We start from the raw sequence: 22,844 nt of genomic DNA, 5'->3' as shown, positions 1-22,844 counted from the left end.
TACTCCTATTTGTGCCCTACTCCTTTCTAATTTTCAAATAATAGGGTAGTGTTGCTACCATTGTGTCAAATTTAATAGAAACTTTTAGAAAATCAGGTTTTAGGCAACAGAGTGTTCAGTTTTAACATTGTATGACAAGAAGGACATGCCTTTTCCTTGGGGATAAGAAGTAGTCACTGAGTTATGTGTCAGAGAGGGAAAAGTGGAAAAGTAAGGAAGAAGGAAATAGCTTGAACCTGGAAAGCATGAAGCTTTGGAGCTTAGGTTCTGTCAATCATTTCTGTTGTCCAATAAAAACAGCTGTCATTCACAGAGTGCTTTACATATAGGATCTCATTTGAGACTTGCAATCCTACAAGAAGCCATTTAGTCCAATCCCCTTCATTTAGTGTAGTGGCATGCAGGGGCAGACAAACAACTTTGCTTCAGAGACAAGCAGAAATAGCCTGAATAACCATTGGTGACATGCTTCAGATGAAGTGAATAACAAAACAACAATTCTAGTCTGTATTTGATTTTGGCTGTTCTTCCATTCAGGTTTATATAGAGTTGGATCTTGCATTTTCCCTGATTGACAGGAGGTCCAGAGCCCTTCTTCTGTTACTGTCACCATCCTTCCTCCCCAAGGGTGATAGCTACAAGCAGATGGCTTCTCTCATCATAGTGAGATGAAGGTAATACTGTCTGGCCCTGAATCCTATTCTGGGAGAATAAAGGGAAGTGATTACAAGGTTAGTACATGGTGGCCTGAAGCCCAGGGGAAAAATCCTGGGACTAGATAGTGCTTTCCTTATGAAGGAAATTATGAGTAATGGTAGGAATTCCAAGGCTTGAAGCCAGAAATCTCCAGAAAGAGCAGAGGTAAGCAAGGTCAACAGTAAATGACTTAATACCCAAGAAGATATTTTTAGAAGCTAGGTAAGAAAGCACCTTTCTTATCCAGGAGGCCTGGCTCCAAAGGAAGCTTTTGGGACCAAGGTGACTGCAGAGTAGGAGTATAACAGTGGCTCGGGGGACATGTTGATTCCCCAATGCCTAAAAGCATAAGCACTTAATAAAAATTTTCTGAAATCCCAGGATCAAGGTAGGTCCACAATCAGGGAAGATTAGAAAGTTGGTTCTGGATAGCTGAAAGAGCTGATTCCTTCCCATCTAGAGCTTTCTCTCTCTCTGTCTCTCTCTCTCTGTCTCTCTCTCTCTCTCTGTCATTCTCTCTCTGTCATATTCTCTCTCTCTCTCTCTCTCTCTCTCTCTGTCATTCTCTCTCTTTCTCTCTCTCTTTCTCTCTCTCTCTCTCATTCTCTCTCTCTCTCTGTCATTCTCTCTCTTTCTCTCTCTCTCTCTCTCTTTCACACACACACACACACACACACACCGTACTTTATTTATTTTGGGTTCAGGTCCATCCTCTGTCCCGCGATTCCATACCTGTCAGTGTCAAGGGCCACCAATGGCTTCTCGTCTGGACTCTGATCAAGTGAAGAGTATCCCTTGTTAGGAACAACCAGCCTGCATAGAACAGAACAGAGGGGTCATGTTTAGCTGATCATGGCAGGCCCTTTCCCTTTTTTGCCTGTCTGTTCTGGGCATTATGCTAGGGAGGCCTAAGCTTTCCTTTTCATTCCAAAGGGAATAACTGATATATTAAAGCCTGGACATAGTGGTCTGTGCCAGGTACCCTTGAATACAACAGGAGCAAAGGTACCAAGGGAAGGCCTTGTGTCAGGTTAACAAGGAGGGTGGGTGGGACACAAATCAAGGACAGATAGCTTTGTTTCTCAGTGAAGTCAACACAAGATCTGACTGTCTGGCTAAGCCTGAACCCAGGAGGACTCACTGTCCCCAAACCCCTCTCAGGACCATTGCCTGCTTGCTATCCTTTTCATCAGAACTCAGACCTCTATTCTAAAAGAATAATGATGCAAAGGAAACTCTGTCAATTAAGGTGATCTCAATGACAGAGGTGGGTACTGAAAAGAAAAAAGCCTCTACCTTGTTCGGGCCATCACATTATTCTTCTTGGGCTGCTGGTTGACTGGACTGCCCATGTTGCCATTTTTCAAGGAACCTTTTCGAGCAAGCTCTCGCTGTTTCTCTGCAGAAGGAACATCATTATTATGAGGATGAGACTGGTGGCCTCAAGGCATCCTGATTCCCAACAACAGGTAGAAAATGACAGCCTACACTGATGAGGGAAGGGAGCTGCTTTTCTTGTCCTTCTCTCCCATTCTGAAGGGTCTTTAACACCAGGTTGTCTACTGAAAAGGAAACTCACACCATCTGCTTTCCTAAATCAGCTGAGTTATAGAGCCTGATTGAAACCCTAAGAACCTCTACTAAACCCCTTTCTCCAACCTGCCATCTTCATCCCCTACTCCTGAGTTTCCCAGCTCTCTTTGGCGTTCAACTCTCTGTTTTCGTCTGCCAACTGGTTAGCAATTCTGCCTTCATGTAAATTGTAGTGACAACCTGGATCACTCTAAGCACAGAAGTATTTTCCTTCTAAGCTAGCAAGAATCAATTTACCCTTTTTTGATGGCTTCTGATATACTCATAAATAGAACAAAAGAGCTAGGAAGGACCTTAGGGACCATCTAGTTCAAGCCTATCATTTTGACACATGAGAAAAGTGGGGTCTAAAAAGGAGAAATAACTTGGCTCCAACTAAGCTGCATTCAACTCAGTAAAGCCAGATTTTAAAAAATCTTTTATGATATCTTTGAGATAAAGGCCCAGTAGAGTCACTGTTGGATCAAAGGCTATGCATAGTTTGATAGCCCTTTGGACATAGTTCCATATTGTTCTCCAGAATCTTAAAATCTCTTGAGGCTTGGAGGCCTCTGTCCAGCTGCTGAAGGCAGTTCTCCATCTTAGGCCTTCTCTCCTCCTAATTCCAATTTGTTTCTACCTAGTTCAATCTTAGTCACTGAATTTCTACCAGTCTTGCTCTGCTTTTCCTATGATAAAACTTTTTCTTTTTTTCTGATTTTTTTTTTTTTTTTTGATGTCTTGTTTCTAGAACTTGGAGTCAGATAAGACTACTCTGTTTACAAATAAACTATCAGACTTAGACTTTGACCTGTGTTACCCTGGTCCCTGGGATTTATGCTCTGGGAGATGATCCTTAATCTCAATTACCTCACCCCAAAGGCAAAGTCTGTGTAGCTTGGGGTCTCTCTGCCTCTGAATGGATGTGGGAATGTGGGATATAGGCCAAGATCTGAGGAGATGGCCCAAATAGAGTGAAATGAAAGGGAAGGAAGATGGAGTAGTGTCTCCAGGGACTTTCCTGCAGGAGTTTTTTGCCTAGTCATTCAACTGGCACTAACCAGATATCTTTTTACATTTTGCGAGTTACTTCTTGAGATTTGGGGGAGTATCTTTAGATTATCTCCTCTCTTTTCTCACCTCATCCCTACCAGGACAAGAAAACCAGCAATCCAATAATGAAGAAGGTAAAGGAGCCCTCTAGAAGCCAAGTACATGATGGATATAAAATCAGAGGATCAGGGATTCAGACCATGAGGTCATATCCAACCATCTCATTTCACAGATGAGGAAACTGAGGCCCCAGAAGGTTAAATGATTTTCCTAAAGGTTCTTCAAGAAAGGAGGTTTCTCATCTTTCTTCCTGCCTTTTATATCTTTGTAATCCTCTTTACTGAAAAGGAAATCTATGAATGCTGTGGAATAGCTTCACAGGCTAAATTGGGGCTCTACATATGGAAGGAGGTAGCTGTCCATAGAGTAAGGATAAAAAGATACAGAAAAGATCTCCCAAACCTAAATTTCTTCTCCACTATATGCCATGGAATCTGAGTTCCCTAATATAGCTTAACAGAAAGGAGCCAAACTTTAAATCATTATCAGTCATCAGAGCCTTAGTAAGGATTAACTAATCAGTCAATTGAGCATAAGGTCTTGAGGAAAGGAATGGAAGAATAATGCCTTAGTTGGAAAAGGTTTTCTGAAGGAAGGAAACCCAACCATTGCAAACATCACCATTTTGCCATGGTCTTACCCTATCAGGCAAGCAGTATGGTGAGTGGCAGAATGTATGGGAGAGTGGGCAACCCTATTGACATGTAAGGGGTGGCAGATGATTGCCCCTCTTCCATGCCTCTGCTCTCAAGGTCTTGCTAATCATGATGAATTGTTTCCCTTTTCTGTGCTGCAGCCCTTTTCCTCTTCTACCCCGCCCTCCCAAATAAACTTACAATTACACATTCAGAAAATTGGTTGGGCTATGATAGAAAAAGGACAGAAAAGGATCGATAAAAATCCTTGTTCTTTGGGGGTTTTTTATAATCAGATTGAGGACATAAAACTCATGCATATGGAACAATGTTGGGGACATTGATAAGATCAGCCTGGAGAATGAATGAGTGGTAGGAAATAAGATTAGAGAGGTGGAGTGAGGTTAGATTATGATGGGCCTTGAATTAGCTTAGACATGATGCAGGAGGCAACAGGGAGCCATTCCAGGTTCTTGAATGTAATGTAATGTAATGAAAGCTAGACTGTCAGAAACTTAGTATGGTAATGGTGTGCATCTTAGAATGGAGGGGAAGGAAACCAGTAATCCCTTAGTTGATTTGTGCTGAAGGTTCAAATAGATGATTTTGGGCCTCAACCATGCCTGTAAAAATACTTTGGGGATGCTTCCAAGATCCTATCAATGATGGTAGTGAGTTTAGGGGTAGGGAATACACCCTCCCAATGGCATAGGGGAGCTGCCCAGCCTAGAAGGTGCTAGCAGTGGGGTGAGGGGAACATTACATTCCCCCTTCTCTCATTTTATCTTCTACCTGGTTCCATCAGGTGTTGACTACCTATTTTTTCTGTCTAATGAACAGTTCTCAAATAAAAAGATTTTCTTGCCAACTGAATTTGTAGATGGTCTCCTGGGAAGGAAGCTTGGGCTGCTGCAGAAACAAATCACTACTCTTGGGGGACAGCTTTTCGGGAAGCTGATGGAAATGAAATTGAACCTTCTTATTCATGGCTGGAGTGAGACCAGCTCTGATCCAGGAAGGTAATGGCTGTCCCCAAAGGCCTCCTTCTTCTCCTAACTCCTGGAAATGCTCTGAACAGCAGCTGCTGTGTCTGAGAGAGGGAGATGGATCTGCATCCTAAGTCCGTCATGAGCGGCAGAGCTAGACTAGACAGACTCCAGGGTCCCCTGCAGCTGTAAATCTTATGATTTCATGAGCAAAGTCAGAGTTACCACATTTGGTCTTCTTTGGAGGAAAATGGAAACTTCAAGTATTTGAAATTCAATTCTAAATTAAACAGATTAAAAAAACATGATATTTGGGGGTTTTAAATATCCTTTACAGATCTTAAAAATAAATCATTTCTTTGGTATGACTGTTGGCAGCTAGATGGCCCAGCTCCAACTCAGGCCTTTATAACTCTAAGTTCAGCACTCTATCTACTTTATTTGACCTTTTTCAGCCTCAGTTTCCTTACCTGTAAAATGGAAAAAAAACTCTATTTCACAAGGCTATTCTGATTATCAAAGGTGATAGATAACATATATAAAGTGCTTTGAAAATCTTTAACTGCTATGGAAATGCTTCCTACTATTATTGTTGATAATAATAGCTAATTCCCATAATCATAATTATTATCATTTAGAGATATGGGAAGACCCAGAGAAAACAGTCCTGTTAAGGACTGGATTGAATTCACTCTCCTGGATGCAAAAAATACCTGTTTCATTCCTGTGAGGGCCCAATTTGTTCTTTCCTCTACCTGTTCAATACATCATAACCCAGATACGTGCTGAATTCTTTCATCTCTGGAGTCACTGTTAATTGGAATTTCAGACGCCAAAGGAAGACCTTCCCTTCTTCCCCAAAATATAGAAAGCAGGTCCTATAAATATATAGGACCTGCTTTTTATAGCAGGAGACTAAAGGCTTGCATAGTTAGAGATAAGAATTAAAGTGCCAAATCTCACAAGAAAAGGAAAATAGGGATTAGCATTTATTTTAAGGAATAAAACCTTGATATCAAATCAAGTTCTATGACAGTAGTGTTTATAGGATTACAATTAGAACCGGAAGGAATCTTAGAGGACAATTGAGTCCAATTCTCTAATTTTACAGATGAGTAAGAATGAGAGATGTGAAGAGATTTTTCTCAGGGTCACATGGCTAATGTCTCAGGAAAGATTGGAAGCCAGCTCTTCTTGACTCCAAGAACAATATTCTTTCCAATGTGTGCCTGGTAGGAGAGCAGGGGGAAGAAAGGAGGAGAAGGGGACGGGAGGGGAGGGAGGGAGAGAGAGAGAGAGACAGAGAGACAGACAGACAGAAATGGTGAGATAGAGAGATGGTGAGAGATGAAGAAAGATGGAGAGAGAGAAAGAAAGGAAGTGAGGAAGGAGGAAGAAGAGAAGACAGAAAAGCCACTGGGAAGGGTAAGTTGCCAGACAGGTGGACAAGTCATAGAAAGGAAAAGCTAAGGCAAAGACAGACTTTATTCCTTTATGATTTTGCCAAGGTCAGCCAGACCTTGCCCCTCCTAACAACCAAGAAAGAGCTCTGGGCTCAGGCAATTGTGGGAAATTCTGGGGGAGGCCCTGCCAGCTTAGGTTGCTGTGCTGTAATCTCCAACAGGAACACTAGATGGCAATCACAGCCAGGGGAGTTCCAATGTAGAAACCCACAATTCAACCTCCCCTCCCACCTCCTCAGAGGCTCAATCACTCTTGCCTAACCTGAAGCCTCAAATCCAGATCCTGAGGTAATGCCATAATATGGCATAAGCTCATAGGGCTATATATTAATTAGAATGTAAACTTCTTGAGATCAGGGAATATTGTTTTATTTTATTTTTTAATTTTTTAAATATCCCCTGGGTTTAGTACAGTCCCTGACACTTAAGTGCTTGCTGATTGACTAACAGGAATATTACAGAGATATTTCTGACTCACATCTGAGAGTCCCCCTACAACCTCTCTGTGAGAAGCAGGGCTTATATTAGGGTCAGCCCATCAAATCCACTCTCCAGGAGAACAGGAAGGTAGCCCTCCAGAGACAAGGTATTTCTGCCAATCATAAGGCTTTTCTCTACCTAGGCTTTTTCTGAGGCCAGAGTGAAGCAGCCAGGCTTGATTTGGAGAATCCCCAACCTTGATGGCAACCTTTGGATGCTCCTGTCTCCTTCCCTCTGCTTCTCAGCTCCAAGCATCTGTCTTGACCAGTTTTCTGAGCTCTTTCCTCTGCTAATCTTTTTCAAGTTCCCACCCCATAATTTCTTCCCTATATCTTCCTTTTTCCACTTGCCTTAGAGACCCTGCTTGACACAGCTACTTCCCAGAAAGCTATACCAGGAAATCCCATGTAACTCGGTTGCCTTTGGGGATGTCAGTGGTGGTTGGTATAAGGTCACCCCTTTCCCCCTTTCCCCAACCACTGTCTTTGAATGTGGCCAGCTCTGTGGAGGATGTAGAGTCCTGTTCTGAGGATTCACTGGAAAGGGAGAGAAAGGACTGGCCTATTGCCTTGCTATGAGAACTTGAGAGGACTCTGAATAAGTGTGGAGACTGAGAGGAAGGAACAGGGATATTGTAGTCCTAGGAAATCATTGGAGTCATGAGTGGGGAGAGGGGAGAGGTAGGCAGGGAAAGGACCATACATGCTTTACAAATATCTCAAATGATCCTGAAAAGCAAATGCTGTGATTATCTCCATTTTACATTTGAGGAAATTGAGGCTGAAGTTAAGTGACTTAGCGAGGGTCTCTCCACTTAGACACTAGATTAGGGAAGATTAGAAATAGGAAGAAAGCTTTTCAGCAGGTGCTGACCTGCAGGCTATTTACAGGAAGTATATTGGAGAGACACTGAGGAAGAGGCACAAGGAAACCTTAGAGGGAATCCTGGGAGTGGCAGATCAAGGGGAAAGGGTAGAGGTCTTGGCAACTGTTGTCTCTGTGCCAAGATTAATCAGTTTAGAGGAAAGCAGGAGATGAAACAAACTGGCAACAGGCGTTCTGGGAGGAGTCATATTTAGGCAGAAGCAGACTCAGAATAGGGACAGATACTTCTGAAGAAGCAGTTTACTTGAGAATGGAACAATTAAGAAAAGGGACTATCTTTTATGAACTCTTGGCGGTAACCAGGGGCAATTACTCTCTTTAACTTCTCTGAGCCCAGCTTTGTGCTTTATAAAATGAAATTGTTGACCTATTCTGATCTCTTAGCTCTTAAATCCTATGACCTGTGTAATATAACTGATTTTTTTAGGTAATAGAAACACTATTTGCCTTTCACTTGCCCCAAATAATATTTTTCCCTTAAAGGAGAGGGTAGTTTGGCTAAGGGAAACTGTATTAATATGGGAAGAGTGACAAAAATTTGCCTAGTAATTGGGCTTCCTGTTTGGACAACAGTGATCCCAGGAGGGTAGGATGTGAGGAAATGCTTGAGTCAATGCATCCAGGTGGGAAAATTCCCAAACTGGCATTGCTTTTTCTGAGGTAAAAGATGCCAATCTTATCTGGGAGCTAGGAGGCCACAGACCATTAAAATATCAAGATGGACTAAATTATTTCAGGGGATTTCAGGTAGTTAAGACAGTTTAGAAATTTAGGTTACTTCAAATTGGGGATTAAGGATCTTTTTTTTTTTTTTTTCTCAAAGTTATATACAGTTTTCAAGTTAGCCTGCCCTGGTGTATTCTTGTTTTTGTTTATTTTCCTTTCCCTTGCAGATAAACTCTAGGAAATCCTACTCTTGTGGTCTGCAGTGTGTAGTAGACAGGGAGAAAAATGGGAAGAGAAAGTAAAAGTTGTCTGTATTAGGGAATCTAGGTCTGTTGGCTCCAGGCAGCTCGAGAGATAGGAGACATTAGAGACTGGATGTGCTGAGATGTCAAGGAGGTTCAATGGAAGTCAAGAAGACAGCGTCTTAAGCCAGGGAATAAAGATAAGAGGTTAACTGGAAGGAGAGAGCCCTGTGGTCAAAGGAAAGGCCCACCTCAAGACTTCTGAGGATCTTGATGGTGATGAAGGAAGTCCAAGGCTGAGGGCTCGATCCATTATGGCACCAAATTTTCTGGCCAGAAAGAGATAGTAAGACAAGCAGGTATTGAGAGGGAGTGGTTCCTGAAATAGACGAGCACTTGGGGTGGGGTGGGGAGGTAGATGGAGTCCCTTACTAGGCAGAAGGAGCTCTGGTCACACCCTACGGTTTAGAGTGGCTCAGCTGTGTGAAGGGCTCCTCAGACACCACGAGGTCATAGCCTGAGAGGTCAAGTACAGTCAGTCCTCTCATTTTACAAACTGAGGGCCAGAGATGTGAAGTGACTTGCCCAGACTAAGCTGAGGGCTGCCAAGTGTCAGTCAGAATCAGAATACAGATCCCAGCAGATGTCACCTGCTTTCCAGCGTACCTTGGGGCTTCCTCCTGGGTGGGGAGGACTTCCTAGAGCAAGGAATTCTGGGGGAGGGGCAATGCTTCTAATCTTTTACGGACCAGAGCCTGAGTGACCAAGGGCAGGGAACCCCATGCTCAGTACTCTCCCCCAGGGCTCCGGAGTCCATCCTCCTTTGTCACATAGAAAGGCCAGGAACCAACAAGGTAAGAGGAGGCTAGAGCAGAGAAGAGCCCCAGGGGCTCCTCCATATAACTCCACTCTGACCAACTGCCTTGCCCCACCCCTTCCTGCCAATTTCAGCAGAGAAACAACAGCTGCTTCACCTAATTAGCATGAATCCCAGCTGGAGGAGCCAGGCCGAGGAGCAGCAGGACAGAAGGAGGGGTTGGGGGAGACAGACGGAGGGGGGGATAAGCCACTGCAGGAAGCTGAGCAGAGAAGGAGATGCTAATGGTATTGATCGAGGGGCTTGGCTCCCCCATCAGACTCCAGATTCTATTTCTTACTGCAGGAGCTTCCTCTTGGCAGCACAGATGGATAGGGGTTGGAGAGGGGGCGGGGCAGACGAAGGGCTAAAAGCAATAAAGAAGGGATGGGAAAGGAATAGGGCCTAACATTCCAGAGTGGGAAAGTAGGAAGCCTGAAGGGTTAGGCAGAAAGAAAATAGGGATTTTTGGTCTTTTTGGTCCCTAGCATTTTAGGGCTAGAAGGGAATTTGAGATTTCGTCCAACACCCTAGTTAAGATGAGAAGGAAAGGAAAGAGAAAACACACAGAGATAGAGAGAAGAAGAGGAAAAAGAGAGAGAGACAGAAAGAGAGAAAAGAGAAGAGAGAGAAAGAGATGGAGAGAGAGACAGAGGAGAGAGAGAGAGAGAGAGAGAGAGACAGAGAAAGACAAGAGGAGAGAGAGAGAGAGGAAAGACAAAAGAGGAGAGAGACAGAGAAAGACAAGAGAGAGAGAGAGAGAAGAAAAGAAAAGAGGAGAGAGAGAGAGACAGAGAAGGACAAAAAGAGAGAGAGACAGAGAAGGACAAAAAGAGAGAGAGACAGAGAAGGACAAAAAGAGAGAGAGACAGAGAAGGACAAAAAGAGAGAGAGACAGAGACAGAGAGAGAGAGAGAAAGAAGAGAGAGAGAGAAAGAAAGGAGAGAGGGAGAGACAGAGAGAGACAGGGACAGAGGAGAGAGAGACACACACACACAAGACAGAGAGAGGAGAGAGAGAAAGAGAGAGAGAGAGATCAGCCTAAAGCATGTGGCTCAGAGGTACTAACAGGCCCAGCATGGACTGAATGTGCTGCACTGATACTCTGCTGGAACAGCTATCTCTCTCTCTGCTGCAGGGGTAGTTATGAGGATGAGAGGGGGCAGCTCACTCCTCAGCCATGAAGTACTTTATGCCTTGAAATATATCAAGCTGTCCCTCCTCCCAGAGATGGCTGAACCTCACATACTTTCCCTTCCCTATCACCCCTTCTCTCTTTACTCCCAGGTACTATGGGCACTATGATGCCAAGAAAACCCTAAGATGCAAATGCCCAAGGAGAAAATATACCTTTCACAATTTCCCTTCCATGTAGCACCTTCCTTTAATTTCAGCTGCATTGATCCTAGCCTAGACCCTTAAAACCCCATTCTAAAGATTTGGCAATAGCTTCCTGCCTTTTTTTCCCCCCAATTCAAAAATTTTTAATTGTTTAGTCATTTTCAGCTGAGTCTGACCCTTCATGACCCCATTTGGGGTTTTCTTGGCAAAGATTCTAGAGGGGTTTGCCATTTCCTTCTCCAGTTCATTTTACAAATGAAGAGACTGAGGCAAACAGGGTTAAGTGACTTGTCCAGGGTCATACAGCTAGTACGTATCTAAGCATAAACATTCATCAAGTGTCTAATATGGGCAAGCCATTATATGGGATACTGGGGATATAAAGACAGAATAGTCTTTGTCCTCAAGGAGCTTACATTCCATAGTACACAAATAAGTAAATATCAAATAATCTGAGGAAGAAAAATAAGTGTGGAGAAGCTGGTGAGGCTTCCTGTACAAGGTGGTATCTGAGATAAGCTTTCAAGATCATCTTGTGGATATCTCTGTGCTCCAAACAATCCGTCTCACATAATCAGGTCCATCTTCCTAAAAATTCTATCACAATAAAGTTTTGCTCAGAAATCTTCAGTGGTTCTTCAGTAACTAGAGAATCAACCCTAGCCTCCTTTTCCTGGTATCTGAGGCTTTTTATGATCTGACTCTTCACCTGAGTCACAGAATCTGACTTTCAAATCCTGGCTCTGCGATTTTCTGGTGTGTGACCTCTGAACTTTGGTTCCCTCATATGTAAGATTAGGGAACTCTAGAACATAATTCCAAGGTACTTTTTGTTTTTAAATTCTATTATCCTAGCCTTAAAATTCCCATGATTTACTCTTACATTGCCTATATTCTAGTCATAACTATGTCCTATAACTTGGAATTTATTTTTATCTATAGAGACTATCTGTAGTATATATTCTAGACAGGATAGACTACTTCTCGAGAAGGACTTCCTATTTGTTTTCTCTCTGTCTTTGTTTCCATTTCATCTTACCTCACTTCTGGTTGCCTAAATTCTACTTACCTTATCATTTTGGAGACAGAATGAATACCACTGTATTTCCTGCCTAAACACTTGCCATTTTATTCAAAGAAAACAGAATTCCCAAACTCCTTCCTTATCCATCTTTTGCTCCTAGAAGACTGATCCTCCCCAGAAGGGAAGGAAAGACTCTTAATAACAAAAGAGAGAAATGGTAACAAGGTAATCTCTTATAGATCAACCCCAAGATACCAGGATTCTGGTGCTGAGTTGCCCATCTTTCCCCGATAAGAAAAATCTTTGGCAATATTGCCTATGGGAACATATATGCCAGGGTCATAAGAGAAAACTCACCCAATTTCACTTGCAGTGGGGATGGTTTGTAATTCATGGCTACAGTCTCGCCTTCTCGGGCATCACAGTCTCCATCTGAGATGGATGCAGCTGCTGGATCCTGGGGAGAGAAAACAGTTGGGAAGAAATCACTAAGAGCTAAATGAAAGGACTTTGATACACTGATTTCCCTTTCTGACTCAGAATCCCTTGAGGGAAAGCTTGATGGAGACTGTGATATGTCTCTTCCTCACTTGCCACATGCCACTTCCCTCCCCCCAACCTTTTTCCTAACTTCAGTGCAGGAGACAATCTGGGCCCCATTAATCATACTATGTTCTACAAATGTTTCAAGGCCCAACTCAATTCCCATCTTCCTTATTAAACCTTACTCAATTATTCCAGCCCACCTAAATCTCCCTATTATTATTAACATATTAATTTTATTATCAACATATTAATATTATATAAATGCCTAATTTATATTTTTCTCTTATTGTGAATATAGGGTATGAGAAAAAGGGTGGGATGGAAAGGAAAGAGAGGGAGTGGTTATTCTTCCTGAGCATACATATAGACCCTGATTAGCTGGGTTTGGGGGATAAAGTGGAAGGGAGCCCCTCAGAACCTGTCTAGTAAAAAGGACACTCCTATTTTGCAGATACCCATTTCTTCTGTGTGTTAACTCAGGGCCATATTTTATTATGCACCTTGTTCACTCTCAATTTTCTGGTCCCACAAATCCAATGACACAAATGGCAGCTTCAAGGTCTTCTGCTTGTGGCTGGGGCCCCAGGCTACTTCCCAGACTGCCTTCTTAGCCCAGAATGAATTTTGGCCAGCAGCACAGCCCAGGGTTTGGTTCTCCCAATTAATTCCTTCTTAGAGCCAGAGGGATATTGACTGGCACAAGAGGATGGAAGCAAATACTTCATTGTCTGGCCTGGCTGGTGCATTAACTGTGAGCACTTTGAACAGTTGCAGGGGGAACCAAGGCTTTGCTCCAATTCACAGGGAAAGAGCAGGACCAGAGAGCAAGGGGAGCTGGCTTCTCATCCTACTCCATCTCTAATGCCTTAGTTTTCTTATTGAGCAGATGCAAACCCCAGGGGGGTACTACAAGCACACCAAAATACAACTGATTCCTGAACTCTGAGATGAAGGTGTTAAACCAAAGATCTAAAGCCAGTGTGGCCCATCCCAATGGACCTTCCTCCTAAATTAATGTTCAACTATTTAGTTTGTCACAGTTACTCCCCAACTAGTCCTCCCTTAAGTTCACATCATCCCAATCTTTCCATCTTTTTTTCATGTCACAAAATAATCTCCAGGAAATTCTCCCTTTGATGTGGTTTGAGTGGTCTAGATTCCTGGTGGTCTAGAGGTTAGTGACAATAAGAGAGTTGCTAGAATACCTCTTTAAATCGGCTGCAGGTTTTAGGAGTGAAAGAATTTGCTCATTCCCGAATTATTAGTTGCAAAATGAAAGTTTATTGTTGGATAGAAATCAGTTTACCAAGAGACTGACTTCTATAGTGACAGATCTATGGGAAAATGGAATTTTGCACTGTGAATGCAGTTCTCAGTGGATAGAAGGCCCTGACAACTGAGTGAGCTATCTGGGTCTATCTGCAAAAGATCTTTGTTGAAGGAAGGCTGTTATATTGGGTGTCTTGGTGGGGGCTGGGACAGCCTCAGCAGGTCAGATCTGGGGCTGGGACAGTCCAGATTCCTGGGCTTAGATTCTTATTAGCCTGAATCTCCTATTGGAATTAACAATACTTCAAAAGGGGTGCTTTTTGAACAGGATTTCTTTTTTTTTTTTTTTTCCTTAAAGCTTTTTATTTACAAGATATATGCATGAATAATTTTTCAGTATTGACAACTGCAAAAGCTTTTGTTACAATTTTTCACCTCTTCCCCACCCCCTCCCCCAGATGGCAGGTAGACCAATACACGTTAAATATGTTAAAGTATATGTTAAATACAATATATGTATACATGTCCATATAGTTATTTTGCTGTACAAGAAGAATTGGACTTTGAAATAGTGTACAATTAACCTGTGAAGGAAATAAAAAAATGCAGGCAGACAAAAATAGAGGGATTGGGAATTCTATGTAGTGGTTCATGCTGATTTCCCAGGGTTCTTTCACTAGGTGTAGCTGGTTCTATTCATTATTGAACTATTGGAACTGATTTAGTTCATTTCATTGTTGAAGAGAGACATGTTCATCAGAATTGATCATCATATAGTATTGTTGTTGAAGTATATAATGATTTCCTGGTCCTGCTCATTTCACTTAACATCAGTTCATGTAAGTCTCTCCAGATCTTTCTGAAATCATCCTGCTGGTCATTTCTTACAGAACAATAGTATTCCATAACATTCATATGCCACAATTTATTCAGCCACTTCTTAGCCACTACTAAATGGTTTTGATGATCATTGCTTTATAATATATTTTTAGATCTGGTACAGATAGGCCACCTTCCTTTGCATTTTTTTTTCATTAATTCCCTTGAAATTCTTAACCTTTTGTTCTTCCAAATGAATTCTTATTGTTTTAAACCTCTACAAAATAATTTGGCAGTTTGATTGGTATGGCACTGAATACTAGATATAATAATTATTAATAATAGATTAGAATTGTCATTTTTATTATATTAGCTCTGCCTACTCGTGAGTACTTGATCTTTTTTCAATTATTTAGATATAATTTTATGTGAAGTGTTTTGCAGTTGTGTTCATATTGTTCCTGGCTTTGTCTTGACAGATAAACTCCCAAATATTTTATATTATCTACAGTTACTTTAAATGGGATTTCTCTTTCTATTTCTTGCTGTTGGGCTTTGTTGGTAACATATAGAAATGCCAGAATTTATGTGGATTTATTTTATATCCTGCAATCTTACTAAAGTTGGTCATTGTTTCTATCAGGTTTTTTTCCCCTTGATTCTCTAGGATTCTCTAAATATGTCATCTTATCATCTGCAAAGAGTTTTATTTCCTCATTATCTTCTCTAATTCCTTCAATTTCTTTTTCTTCTCTTATTGCTAAAGTTAGCATTTCTAGTACAATATTGAATAATAGTGATGATAATGGGCAACTCTGATCTTACTGGGAATGCTTTTAACTTATCCCCATTACATATAATGCTTGCTGTTAGTTTTAGGTTGATGCTACTTTACATTTTAAATAAAACTCCAATTATTTCTATGTTCTCTAGAACATTTTTTAAAATTAGGAATGGGTGTTGTATTTTGTCAAATGCTTTTTGTGCATCTATTGAGATAATCATATGATTTCTGTTAGTTTGGATATTGATACAGTCAATTATGCTGATAGTTTTCCTGATATTGAACCAACCCTGCATTCTTGTATAAATCCTACTTGGTTATACTATCTCATCTTGCTGATAAATTGCTGTAATCTCTTTGCTATTTGCATTAATGTTAATTAGGGAAATTCATCTACAATTTTCTTTCTCTGTTTTGGCCCTTGCTGGTTTAGGTATCAGCACCATATCTGTGTCATAAAAGGAATTTAGTAGCATCCTCATTTGCAAAATGAGAATACTACTACTTGTGTTACATACCTCAAAGTGTTGTCATAGTCTACAGAACTTAGGAAAAGAAGGGAACTTAAAAGATTCTTTGAGGAGAATGATTTCTAAACTGTATATATAAAAGTGAAGTATCACTATTATCATGGTCAGTTTCCCTATGTTCTACCACCAATAGAGAAAATGGGGAAGGCAAAGTATTGTAGTGGAAGGACTGAGGTGGGGAGGACTGGAAGTAAGAGTACAGTTGCACAAACTCTAGTCATATGAACTATATGGAATCTGTTTCCTTTCTGTTAAACCAAGCTCAAGGAAGAATACATGCCTAGGATAGAAATAATGGCTTGAGGATGAACTTGTGAGGGATGATAATTAACTGCTATGGTAGTCTCTGAACCCCAAAGGCATTTCTATACTCAGACTATAGAGTTCTCTATACCTCTGGAAAAAACTGCCACCAAAACTGGGAAGATGACAATGTCTGTCTTAATATCTGTTGTCCCAGTATCAGTCTCAGCTCCTCTTCCCCTTCTGGCAAATAATGCCCTCATCTGTTTCATTAACCAGCCTGGTATCCCTCACCTTCAAAGGCAGTGCTTTATCCTTTATCCATCCCAACCAGTGGTTCCTACTGGAGTTATTACAAAGGTTCTTCAACTTCTTATATAAATACATAAATAAGCAAGCATACCTCCTAAACACTAAACACTAAAATTAGATCTCAAACATGCCTTCCTATTTTTAAAAATTTAATTAGATGCTGTGATGATTAATAAAATTCAGGTTGATTTAAAATCATTACTGAATTCAAAGGTTTTTTTTTTTTAAATCATTATGCATTTTCCTCAATCATGTGGAAGTCTATGAAATTTATTTATGTTAAAAATGGGTCACTATACTTAAAAAGCTTGAGAACCATGGCTACAATCTAAACCAGTTTTCTCCTCTATTAAACTCCGCTCTTGTTCAGCTATCAGGAGGACTTTATATGAAAAACTAATTCACTCAGAAGTTAATGACAGGTCAGGCCTTTATGTGCCATCCATCCATCTCAGGAGAATAAGCATTTGAAGTTCTAAAGGAAAATTTCAGGCAATCTGGTAGGCCAATGGGGAGTACTCAATGCCTTTCACATTCAACTATTCAGGCAGCTCCCTTCTCTGCCCACACTTCACAGATCTGGTCAGACAGAAGTCTGGGCTGGCCTACATTGCAAAGGATGGTCTCCCACAAGTCCAAGCTCTATAATGACCTCAACACTAGGTCCACTGTATCTGAGGATTCAATGAGGTAGGAAAACAGTCCCATTATCTGAAATAATAAGGTGGGAAACAAGTATGTTTGTTAAAGGAGAAAAAAAAGAAACTGACCAATATGTTGAGGAAGTAAGCCTTTTTCACCATTAGCGTATACTGAGGTGGCCCTTCTCTAGCATCCTCTGGCCCTTATGAATCTGAACCACACACTCTTGCCCTTGATGCTAAACTGTTCTCTATTGTTCTTGGGCTGTTTTCCTTCACAGTGACTGAGAGGTCCCTAGAGAAGGGTCCCAATCTGTTTCTTTGTCTTCTTTTCAGCAGAGAGGCACAGGGCACAGGGCTTAATAGTGGGCTGGGTCAGTTAATTTGGCTTGATTGATTCTCAAGCACCAGGGAGGAGAGGGACCTGAAGTAAATGAAGAATGCCTATGGCTTAAAGATGTTGCTTGCCAACTCTCCCCTTTCCTTTCCTGCAGTATTCCAGTGTCAAAGAAATTCTTTAGCTTGGCAAGGCTGAAGAGCAAGAGAGGACCAGGTGTTCATATGACAAATATCAGAACCATTTTGTCTGTCCCCTAAGAGTGGTGAATAGGAGGGGAAGGAGGGAGAATAACTTAGTAGGGAGGTAGTAGGCTAGAATGGGCAGAGCTGCCAGCTTGGGCTGGGCTGCCATTTCTAAAACATAGACAAGACGACATTCTGAGGTGTGTGTAGGAGAGCTAATACATGGAAACTAGTAGCGGCACAGACCCAGACAAAAACGCTGCTTGGTAATTAGAGAGCAGAATGTTGAAGAAATATCAGCTGTGAGATATGGACAAGGAAGAGATACAAAAGGGCAGAAAAAAAAGGCCTTTTGAATTAAAAGAGATGCAGCTGCTGGGTAAACACAGAGGGCAGGATGGACATAGGTAAGAGAGGGCTGGTTTGACACGTTTTGGGTTACCCTTTGGAGTGAGGTTGAAAGCTTGGGCCTAGCACTCATGGGTGCCAGAAGTTGATGCTGCTGGTGGGGGCAAAGGTCCTGGAGGCCTCCTGAAGCAGAGGACTGACTAAAGTTGGTTGGACTTGGATCAAGCCAGGTGCCTGTCCCTTCCTGCAAGTGGGACATAGAGCTCCCAGTGGAACCTGACACAGCTGTAGTTTTGCCAGGTTGAAAAATTCAGTCCCAAGTGCTCCCTGAAAATGTGATGAGGACCCCTACAGATCTCAGAAATTTAATTCTTCCTCTTTATCTCCCTTACTCTGCCATGGTTTAGCTAGGCAACCCTGATCACCATCCTCACTGAAGTGAGGAATAGGATGTGAATAGCTATTCTGTTGTCCTTATGGTATTCCAGCTAGAAAACACAGAAAACACTAGCGCTTGCTGCACACTGAGTATGGCCAGCAACTCTTTGGAGAATCCATTTTTTTCTGAACAGGAGCTCCAATTGGTCATCCACGGTCCTAATTTCCATATGCCCAATTTTAATATACATTAAGTGTTTGGTTCACTTTGTTTAAAAGCAATATGCCAATCCTTCTTCCCTTCCTCTGCTTCCAGGAGAGCCAGGGGAAGTGTCAGATCTGAAGCAAATGTTACTTTCCTATAGTTCCATTTCAGCAGAACTGATTTATCATCTCAGTGTCTGTTGCATCCCTGATGTAGAGAAGACTGGGCTGGGGAGAGCTCCTGATGGGGCTTGATTTAAGCTGCTTATCTTCCAATGAGTGGCAAAGGCACTTCTCAGATTAAGCCTCCTTGCAGGCACCTGATGGACCTCACTTCTTTCTCCTTCTCCCTCCATACCCAACTTTTGTATGCATGGAGTAGTTCAGACTATATTAAGACAGTGAAGGAAGAGAGTTTAAAAAGAGGAAGAGGAGAGAGAGAACATGGATCCTGACTCCAGGTGAATTTAGAGAGATGTGTCTGTTCCCAGTACAGGCCTTCCACTAAGTTATGTATACCTGGAGCCAGAAAGGATCTCTCAGGCCTCAACCTCTGAAGCCTGAGGATGGAATAGAATTACACCTCCCTTTTCAATAGTCCTATGGACCATTACATATTATATAACTGTGGCTTCAAATAATTGGCACTGCCCATCAGAGAGGTGAAGTTGCCTGAAGCAGGAGATGGCCTGACCTTCCTACTGATGAGCAAAAGGGTGGCTCTAGTTCTGATTCCCGGAAAGCAAAGGGCTTGTGGACTAAATAGCATGAGCAGCGTTTCCAACCTGGGGAAAGGAATAACTCAGCATGTATTAATCCTTAATCTCTTCAGCATCTGAAACTTCTAACTACACACTCCTCCTATATAGACATTTTTCCCTGGGTTTTTATGACACTGTTCTCTCAGTTGATTCTACTTCTACAAGATTTCTTTGTATCCATTTCCACCCCCCAAGTCTGAAATCTTAATTTGACTCTCAATTTCTAACTTCTCCCCTTTTTACCCACCTACTCTCCACAAAGATGCCAAAAAGTCTATAATCATTCTTTTACTGAAGAACTTCAATACCTTCCTATTGTCTCTTGGATAAAATACAATTTTCATGACATTTGAAGCCCTTTGCAATTTGGCTCCTGAATAACTTTCTAGGTTTGTCACCATTACCACTCAGAATCTATATTTCAATCAAAGTGATCTTATTGCTGTTCCCAGAATTTAGTATACATATATGCTTATATGCACACACACATCTGTTTACATGTTGTAAACCCTCAACAGAATGTATGTTCCTGGAGGGCAGGGACTTTATTTTCATCTTTTTATCTTCAGTCCCTTAGACAGTTTTTTATACATGATAGATACTTTGTAAATGTTTATTGCATTAGATTGTCACATGACAGCTAACATTTATTTAGCACTTTATGGTTTACAAAGTGTGTTACTTAAGTTATCCAACTGTATTCTTTAACATCCCTGTAACACATTCCAATTTTATATGTAAGAAAACTGTTATTTTCTGGTCCTGGATAACCCTGCTGGGGTCTAATGTGCCATGCCATCAACTAAGCCTGGGTTATGGTGTCTGAGCCTTTCCAACCCAAAGCAGTGTGAGAACTCATATTTCCTTCACCCCAGTTCCCTGATGGGAGATGAGAAAGCTTTGTCAAAATTGAATTTTCCAAAGAATGAAGTGGCAGATTAAGACCAGAAGGGGAATGAACCACCAGTTCAATGTTTCCCCATTCCAACACACTGCTTCTTGTATTTATTCTGACAATGGATTTGGAAAGAGGTACAACAGGAAACAAAGTACAGGGATAAAAAGGACTTCTCTGGGTGGAAAATACTTATTTCAGGAATGCCTAGAGATTGGTACTAAGACCAGTATTATTTTTTATTTTACACACACACACACACACACAATTATTAAGTAATTCCTTATTGATCTGAAAGAGGGATTGCAAAGTGAAATTTCCAGTTTTGTTGATGACACAACCTTTCTGAATAGCAAGAAGCCAAGCTGAGAAGGGATAGACTTGTAGGCCTGTAGGATGCTTCTGTGTGGTAAATTATAAAGTAACGGATTAAAAAATAAACCCAAATGATTATTAAAAGGTAATGAGTTCTAAGTTTTATCAGTATTAACCCAGAAAAAAAGACATATCTGTTCCCTGAATATACTGGTCCAATGACTCACTGCAGTCAAAGACCAAAGGTTGGCCATTGTCAGAAATGGGACCAAAGACAGAATGAAAGTGATTTTTTCCCTTGTGTAAATCAAAGAACAATGTCTGAGTTGCTGCCTCCCCTCTCTTCATCATTTACTATTTCCAGGAATACCAATTCATGATCATTTTATGTCAAAGCTTGACATAATAAAATTGGAGAAGGTCCCAAGAAGGGCAATTAAAATAATCAAGAGGATTGAAGGAATGAATGATGGAGAGGCTACCAAGGAAAAGACAGACTAATACAATTAGGACTCTTCAGTCTGCAAGATGAAGCTTGAAAGGTGACAGGATCAAAGTTTATAAAATCAGGCAGGGCATGAATAAGATACACTTGGATTTGTTCCTGAATCCCAGAATATTCCAACTGGGAGGTTGGTAAGGTTAAACTCTGGGGTTGATCACATCTTAGAGGCTAAAAGGAGAAATCTACAAATGGTGTGACTAGAGGGGAAGGATGGGAATAAGAATTTATAAAGAGCCTGGCATTGTTGTTCAGTTGCTTCAGTCAGTCTGACTCTTTGTGACCCCATGTGGGATGTTTTTGGCAATGATACTGTAGTGATTTGCCATTTCCTTCTCCAGCTCATTTTACAGGTGAAAAAACTGAGGCAAACAGGGTTAATGACCAAGGGGATCCTTTTCATTCTAGGTCATATGTCTTGGTTTGGCCAGAATCAGGGTTCATCTGTAATCCTCCGATTTCCTCTCAATTTGCAAATGCCTCCCTGAAAAGTCTGAACTTTCAGGGCACCGACATATAGAAGAAAGTATAAAGGAGGCCAGAGGGAAAATACTCCCTGCTCTAGAATCAGATTGACTCATAGAGCATAGATAAAGAATATTTTTTATTCCATTTGAGGTCTTCTTGGCAAAGATAATGGAGTGGTTTGCCATTTCCTTCTCCAGCTCATTTTACAGGTGAAAAAACTGAGGCTTGCCTAGGGTGAAGTGACTCGCTCTCGGTCACCCAGCTAGTAAGTATCTGAAAGCCAGATTTGAACCCAGATTCTCCTGACTCCAGAACGGCAGTGTCTCCTGACACCTACTGTGCCATCTAGTTGTCACTAATCTTCTTTGACTTCAGATAATTCTCTGATTCTTCAAATCTTGCCTGAGTAACTAACTGAACTGGTCTAAACTCTGCCTAGCAATCCTTGCCTTTTTGATGCTTGAGATATGAAATGGGAAAAACAGTTCATAAAGCTTGAACATGATAATTTCAGGACTGATTTAAAGTCGTCTCATTTTATGTTCATTTGGGGAGCCCAAAGTAATACCCAAAACAGTGACACATGATAGGTTGGTATAGAAAATACTCTTAAGTGGTCTGACCATTGCACTGTATCGCATTTTAGGAGGCACTGACAAGATGATGCATTTTAGTCAGTCAACAAACAAGCCCTTAGTACACCTCACACCAGACACCAAGTGCTTAGGATATAAAAATGGTGAAGGAACACCAAAACTAGTACTGATGGACAAAAGTTTTAAGGAGGCAGATTTTTCTTACAAAATATACAAAAGTATTTTCCAATGTAAGAATGTCTTCATAAGAGTGAGTTTTCTGCTTTTCAGCATTCAGGAAGAGACTTGATGCACTTTGCAAAGGTGTGATTAAAGAGAGAATTCAAAATAATCATAGGGGTTTTACTGGATGTTATCTAAAGTTCTTTTTTAAATGGTGAACAAAAGCTGATTTTATTTTATTTTATTGGTAAGGCAATTGGGGTTAAGTGACACAGGATCACATAGCTAGAAAGTGTTAAGTGTGAGGCCTCAGGTCCTCCTGACTTGAGGGCTGGTACTCTTATCTACTTCACCATCTAGCTACCTCTTTACAATCTTTGCAAATACCCCTACAATAATGATTTATTTAGAGGGCATTAAGGTTTACAAAGAGCTTTCCTTATAATATCTCCAAGAGTTAGGGTACCAGATATCTTTGTTTTCTAGATGAGGAAACTGAGGCTCACAGGAGTTAAGGGACTTGTCCACTGTTAGATGGTGTCTTAGGCAGGATTCAAACTTATTCTCCTGGCTCCAGATTCAATATACTA

The 22,844-nt window shown here is 41.2% G+C and overlaps 1 protein-coding gene across 2 annotated transcripts in view; it reads right to left on the bottom strand.

Moving 5' to 3' along the window:
- The window catches only part of FAM219A (family with sequence similarity 219 member A), a 95,458-nt gene that overhangs the window by 6,100 nt on the left and 66,514 nt on the right, over nucleotides 1–22,844 (bottom strand). For both annotated transcript variants that reach the window (XM_031945435.1, XM_031945434.1), the window contains exons 2-4: nucleotides 12,317–12,416; nucleotides 1,993–2,095; nucleotides 1,429–1,509 (exon numbers count right to left, since the gene is read on the bottom strand). In XM_031945435.1, the coding sequence (XP_031801295.1) occupies nucleotides 1,429–1,509; nucleotides 1,993–2,095; nucleotides 12,317–12,416 (284 nt within the window). The remainder of the gene's footprint in view (nucleotides 1–1,428; nucleotides 1,510–1,992; nucleotides 2,096–12,316; nucleotides 12,417–22,844) is intronic.

The sequence above is a fragment of the Sarcophilus harrisii genome, chromosome 1, assembly GCF_902635505.1.
Source record: "Sarcophilus harrisii chromosome 1, mSarHar1.11, whole genome shotgun sequence".
NCBI classification, from domain to species: Eukaryota; Metazoa; Chordata; class Mammalia; order Dasyuromorphia; family Dasyuridae; genus Sarcophilus; species Sarcophilus harrisii.
Note: the sequence above shows the minus strand (reverse complement) of the source record. Positions and strands in the feature narration are given on the sequence as shown.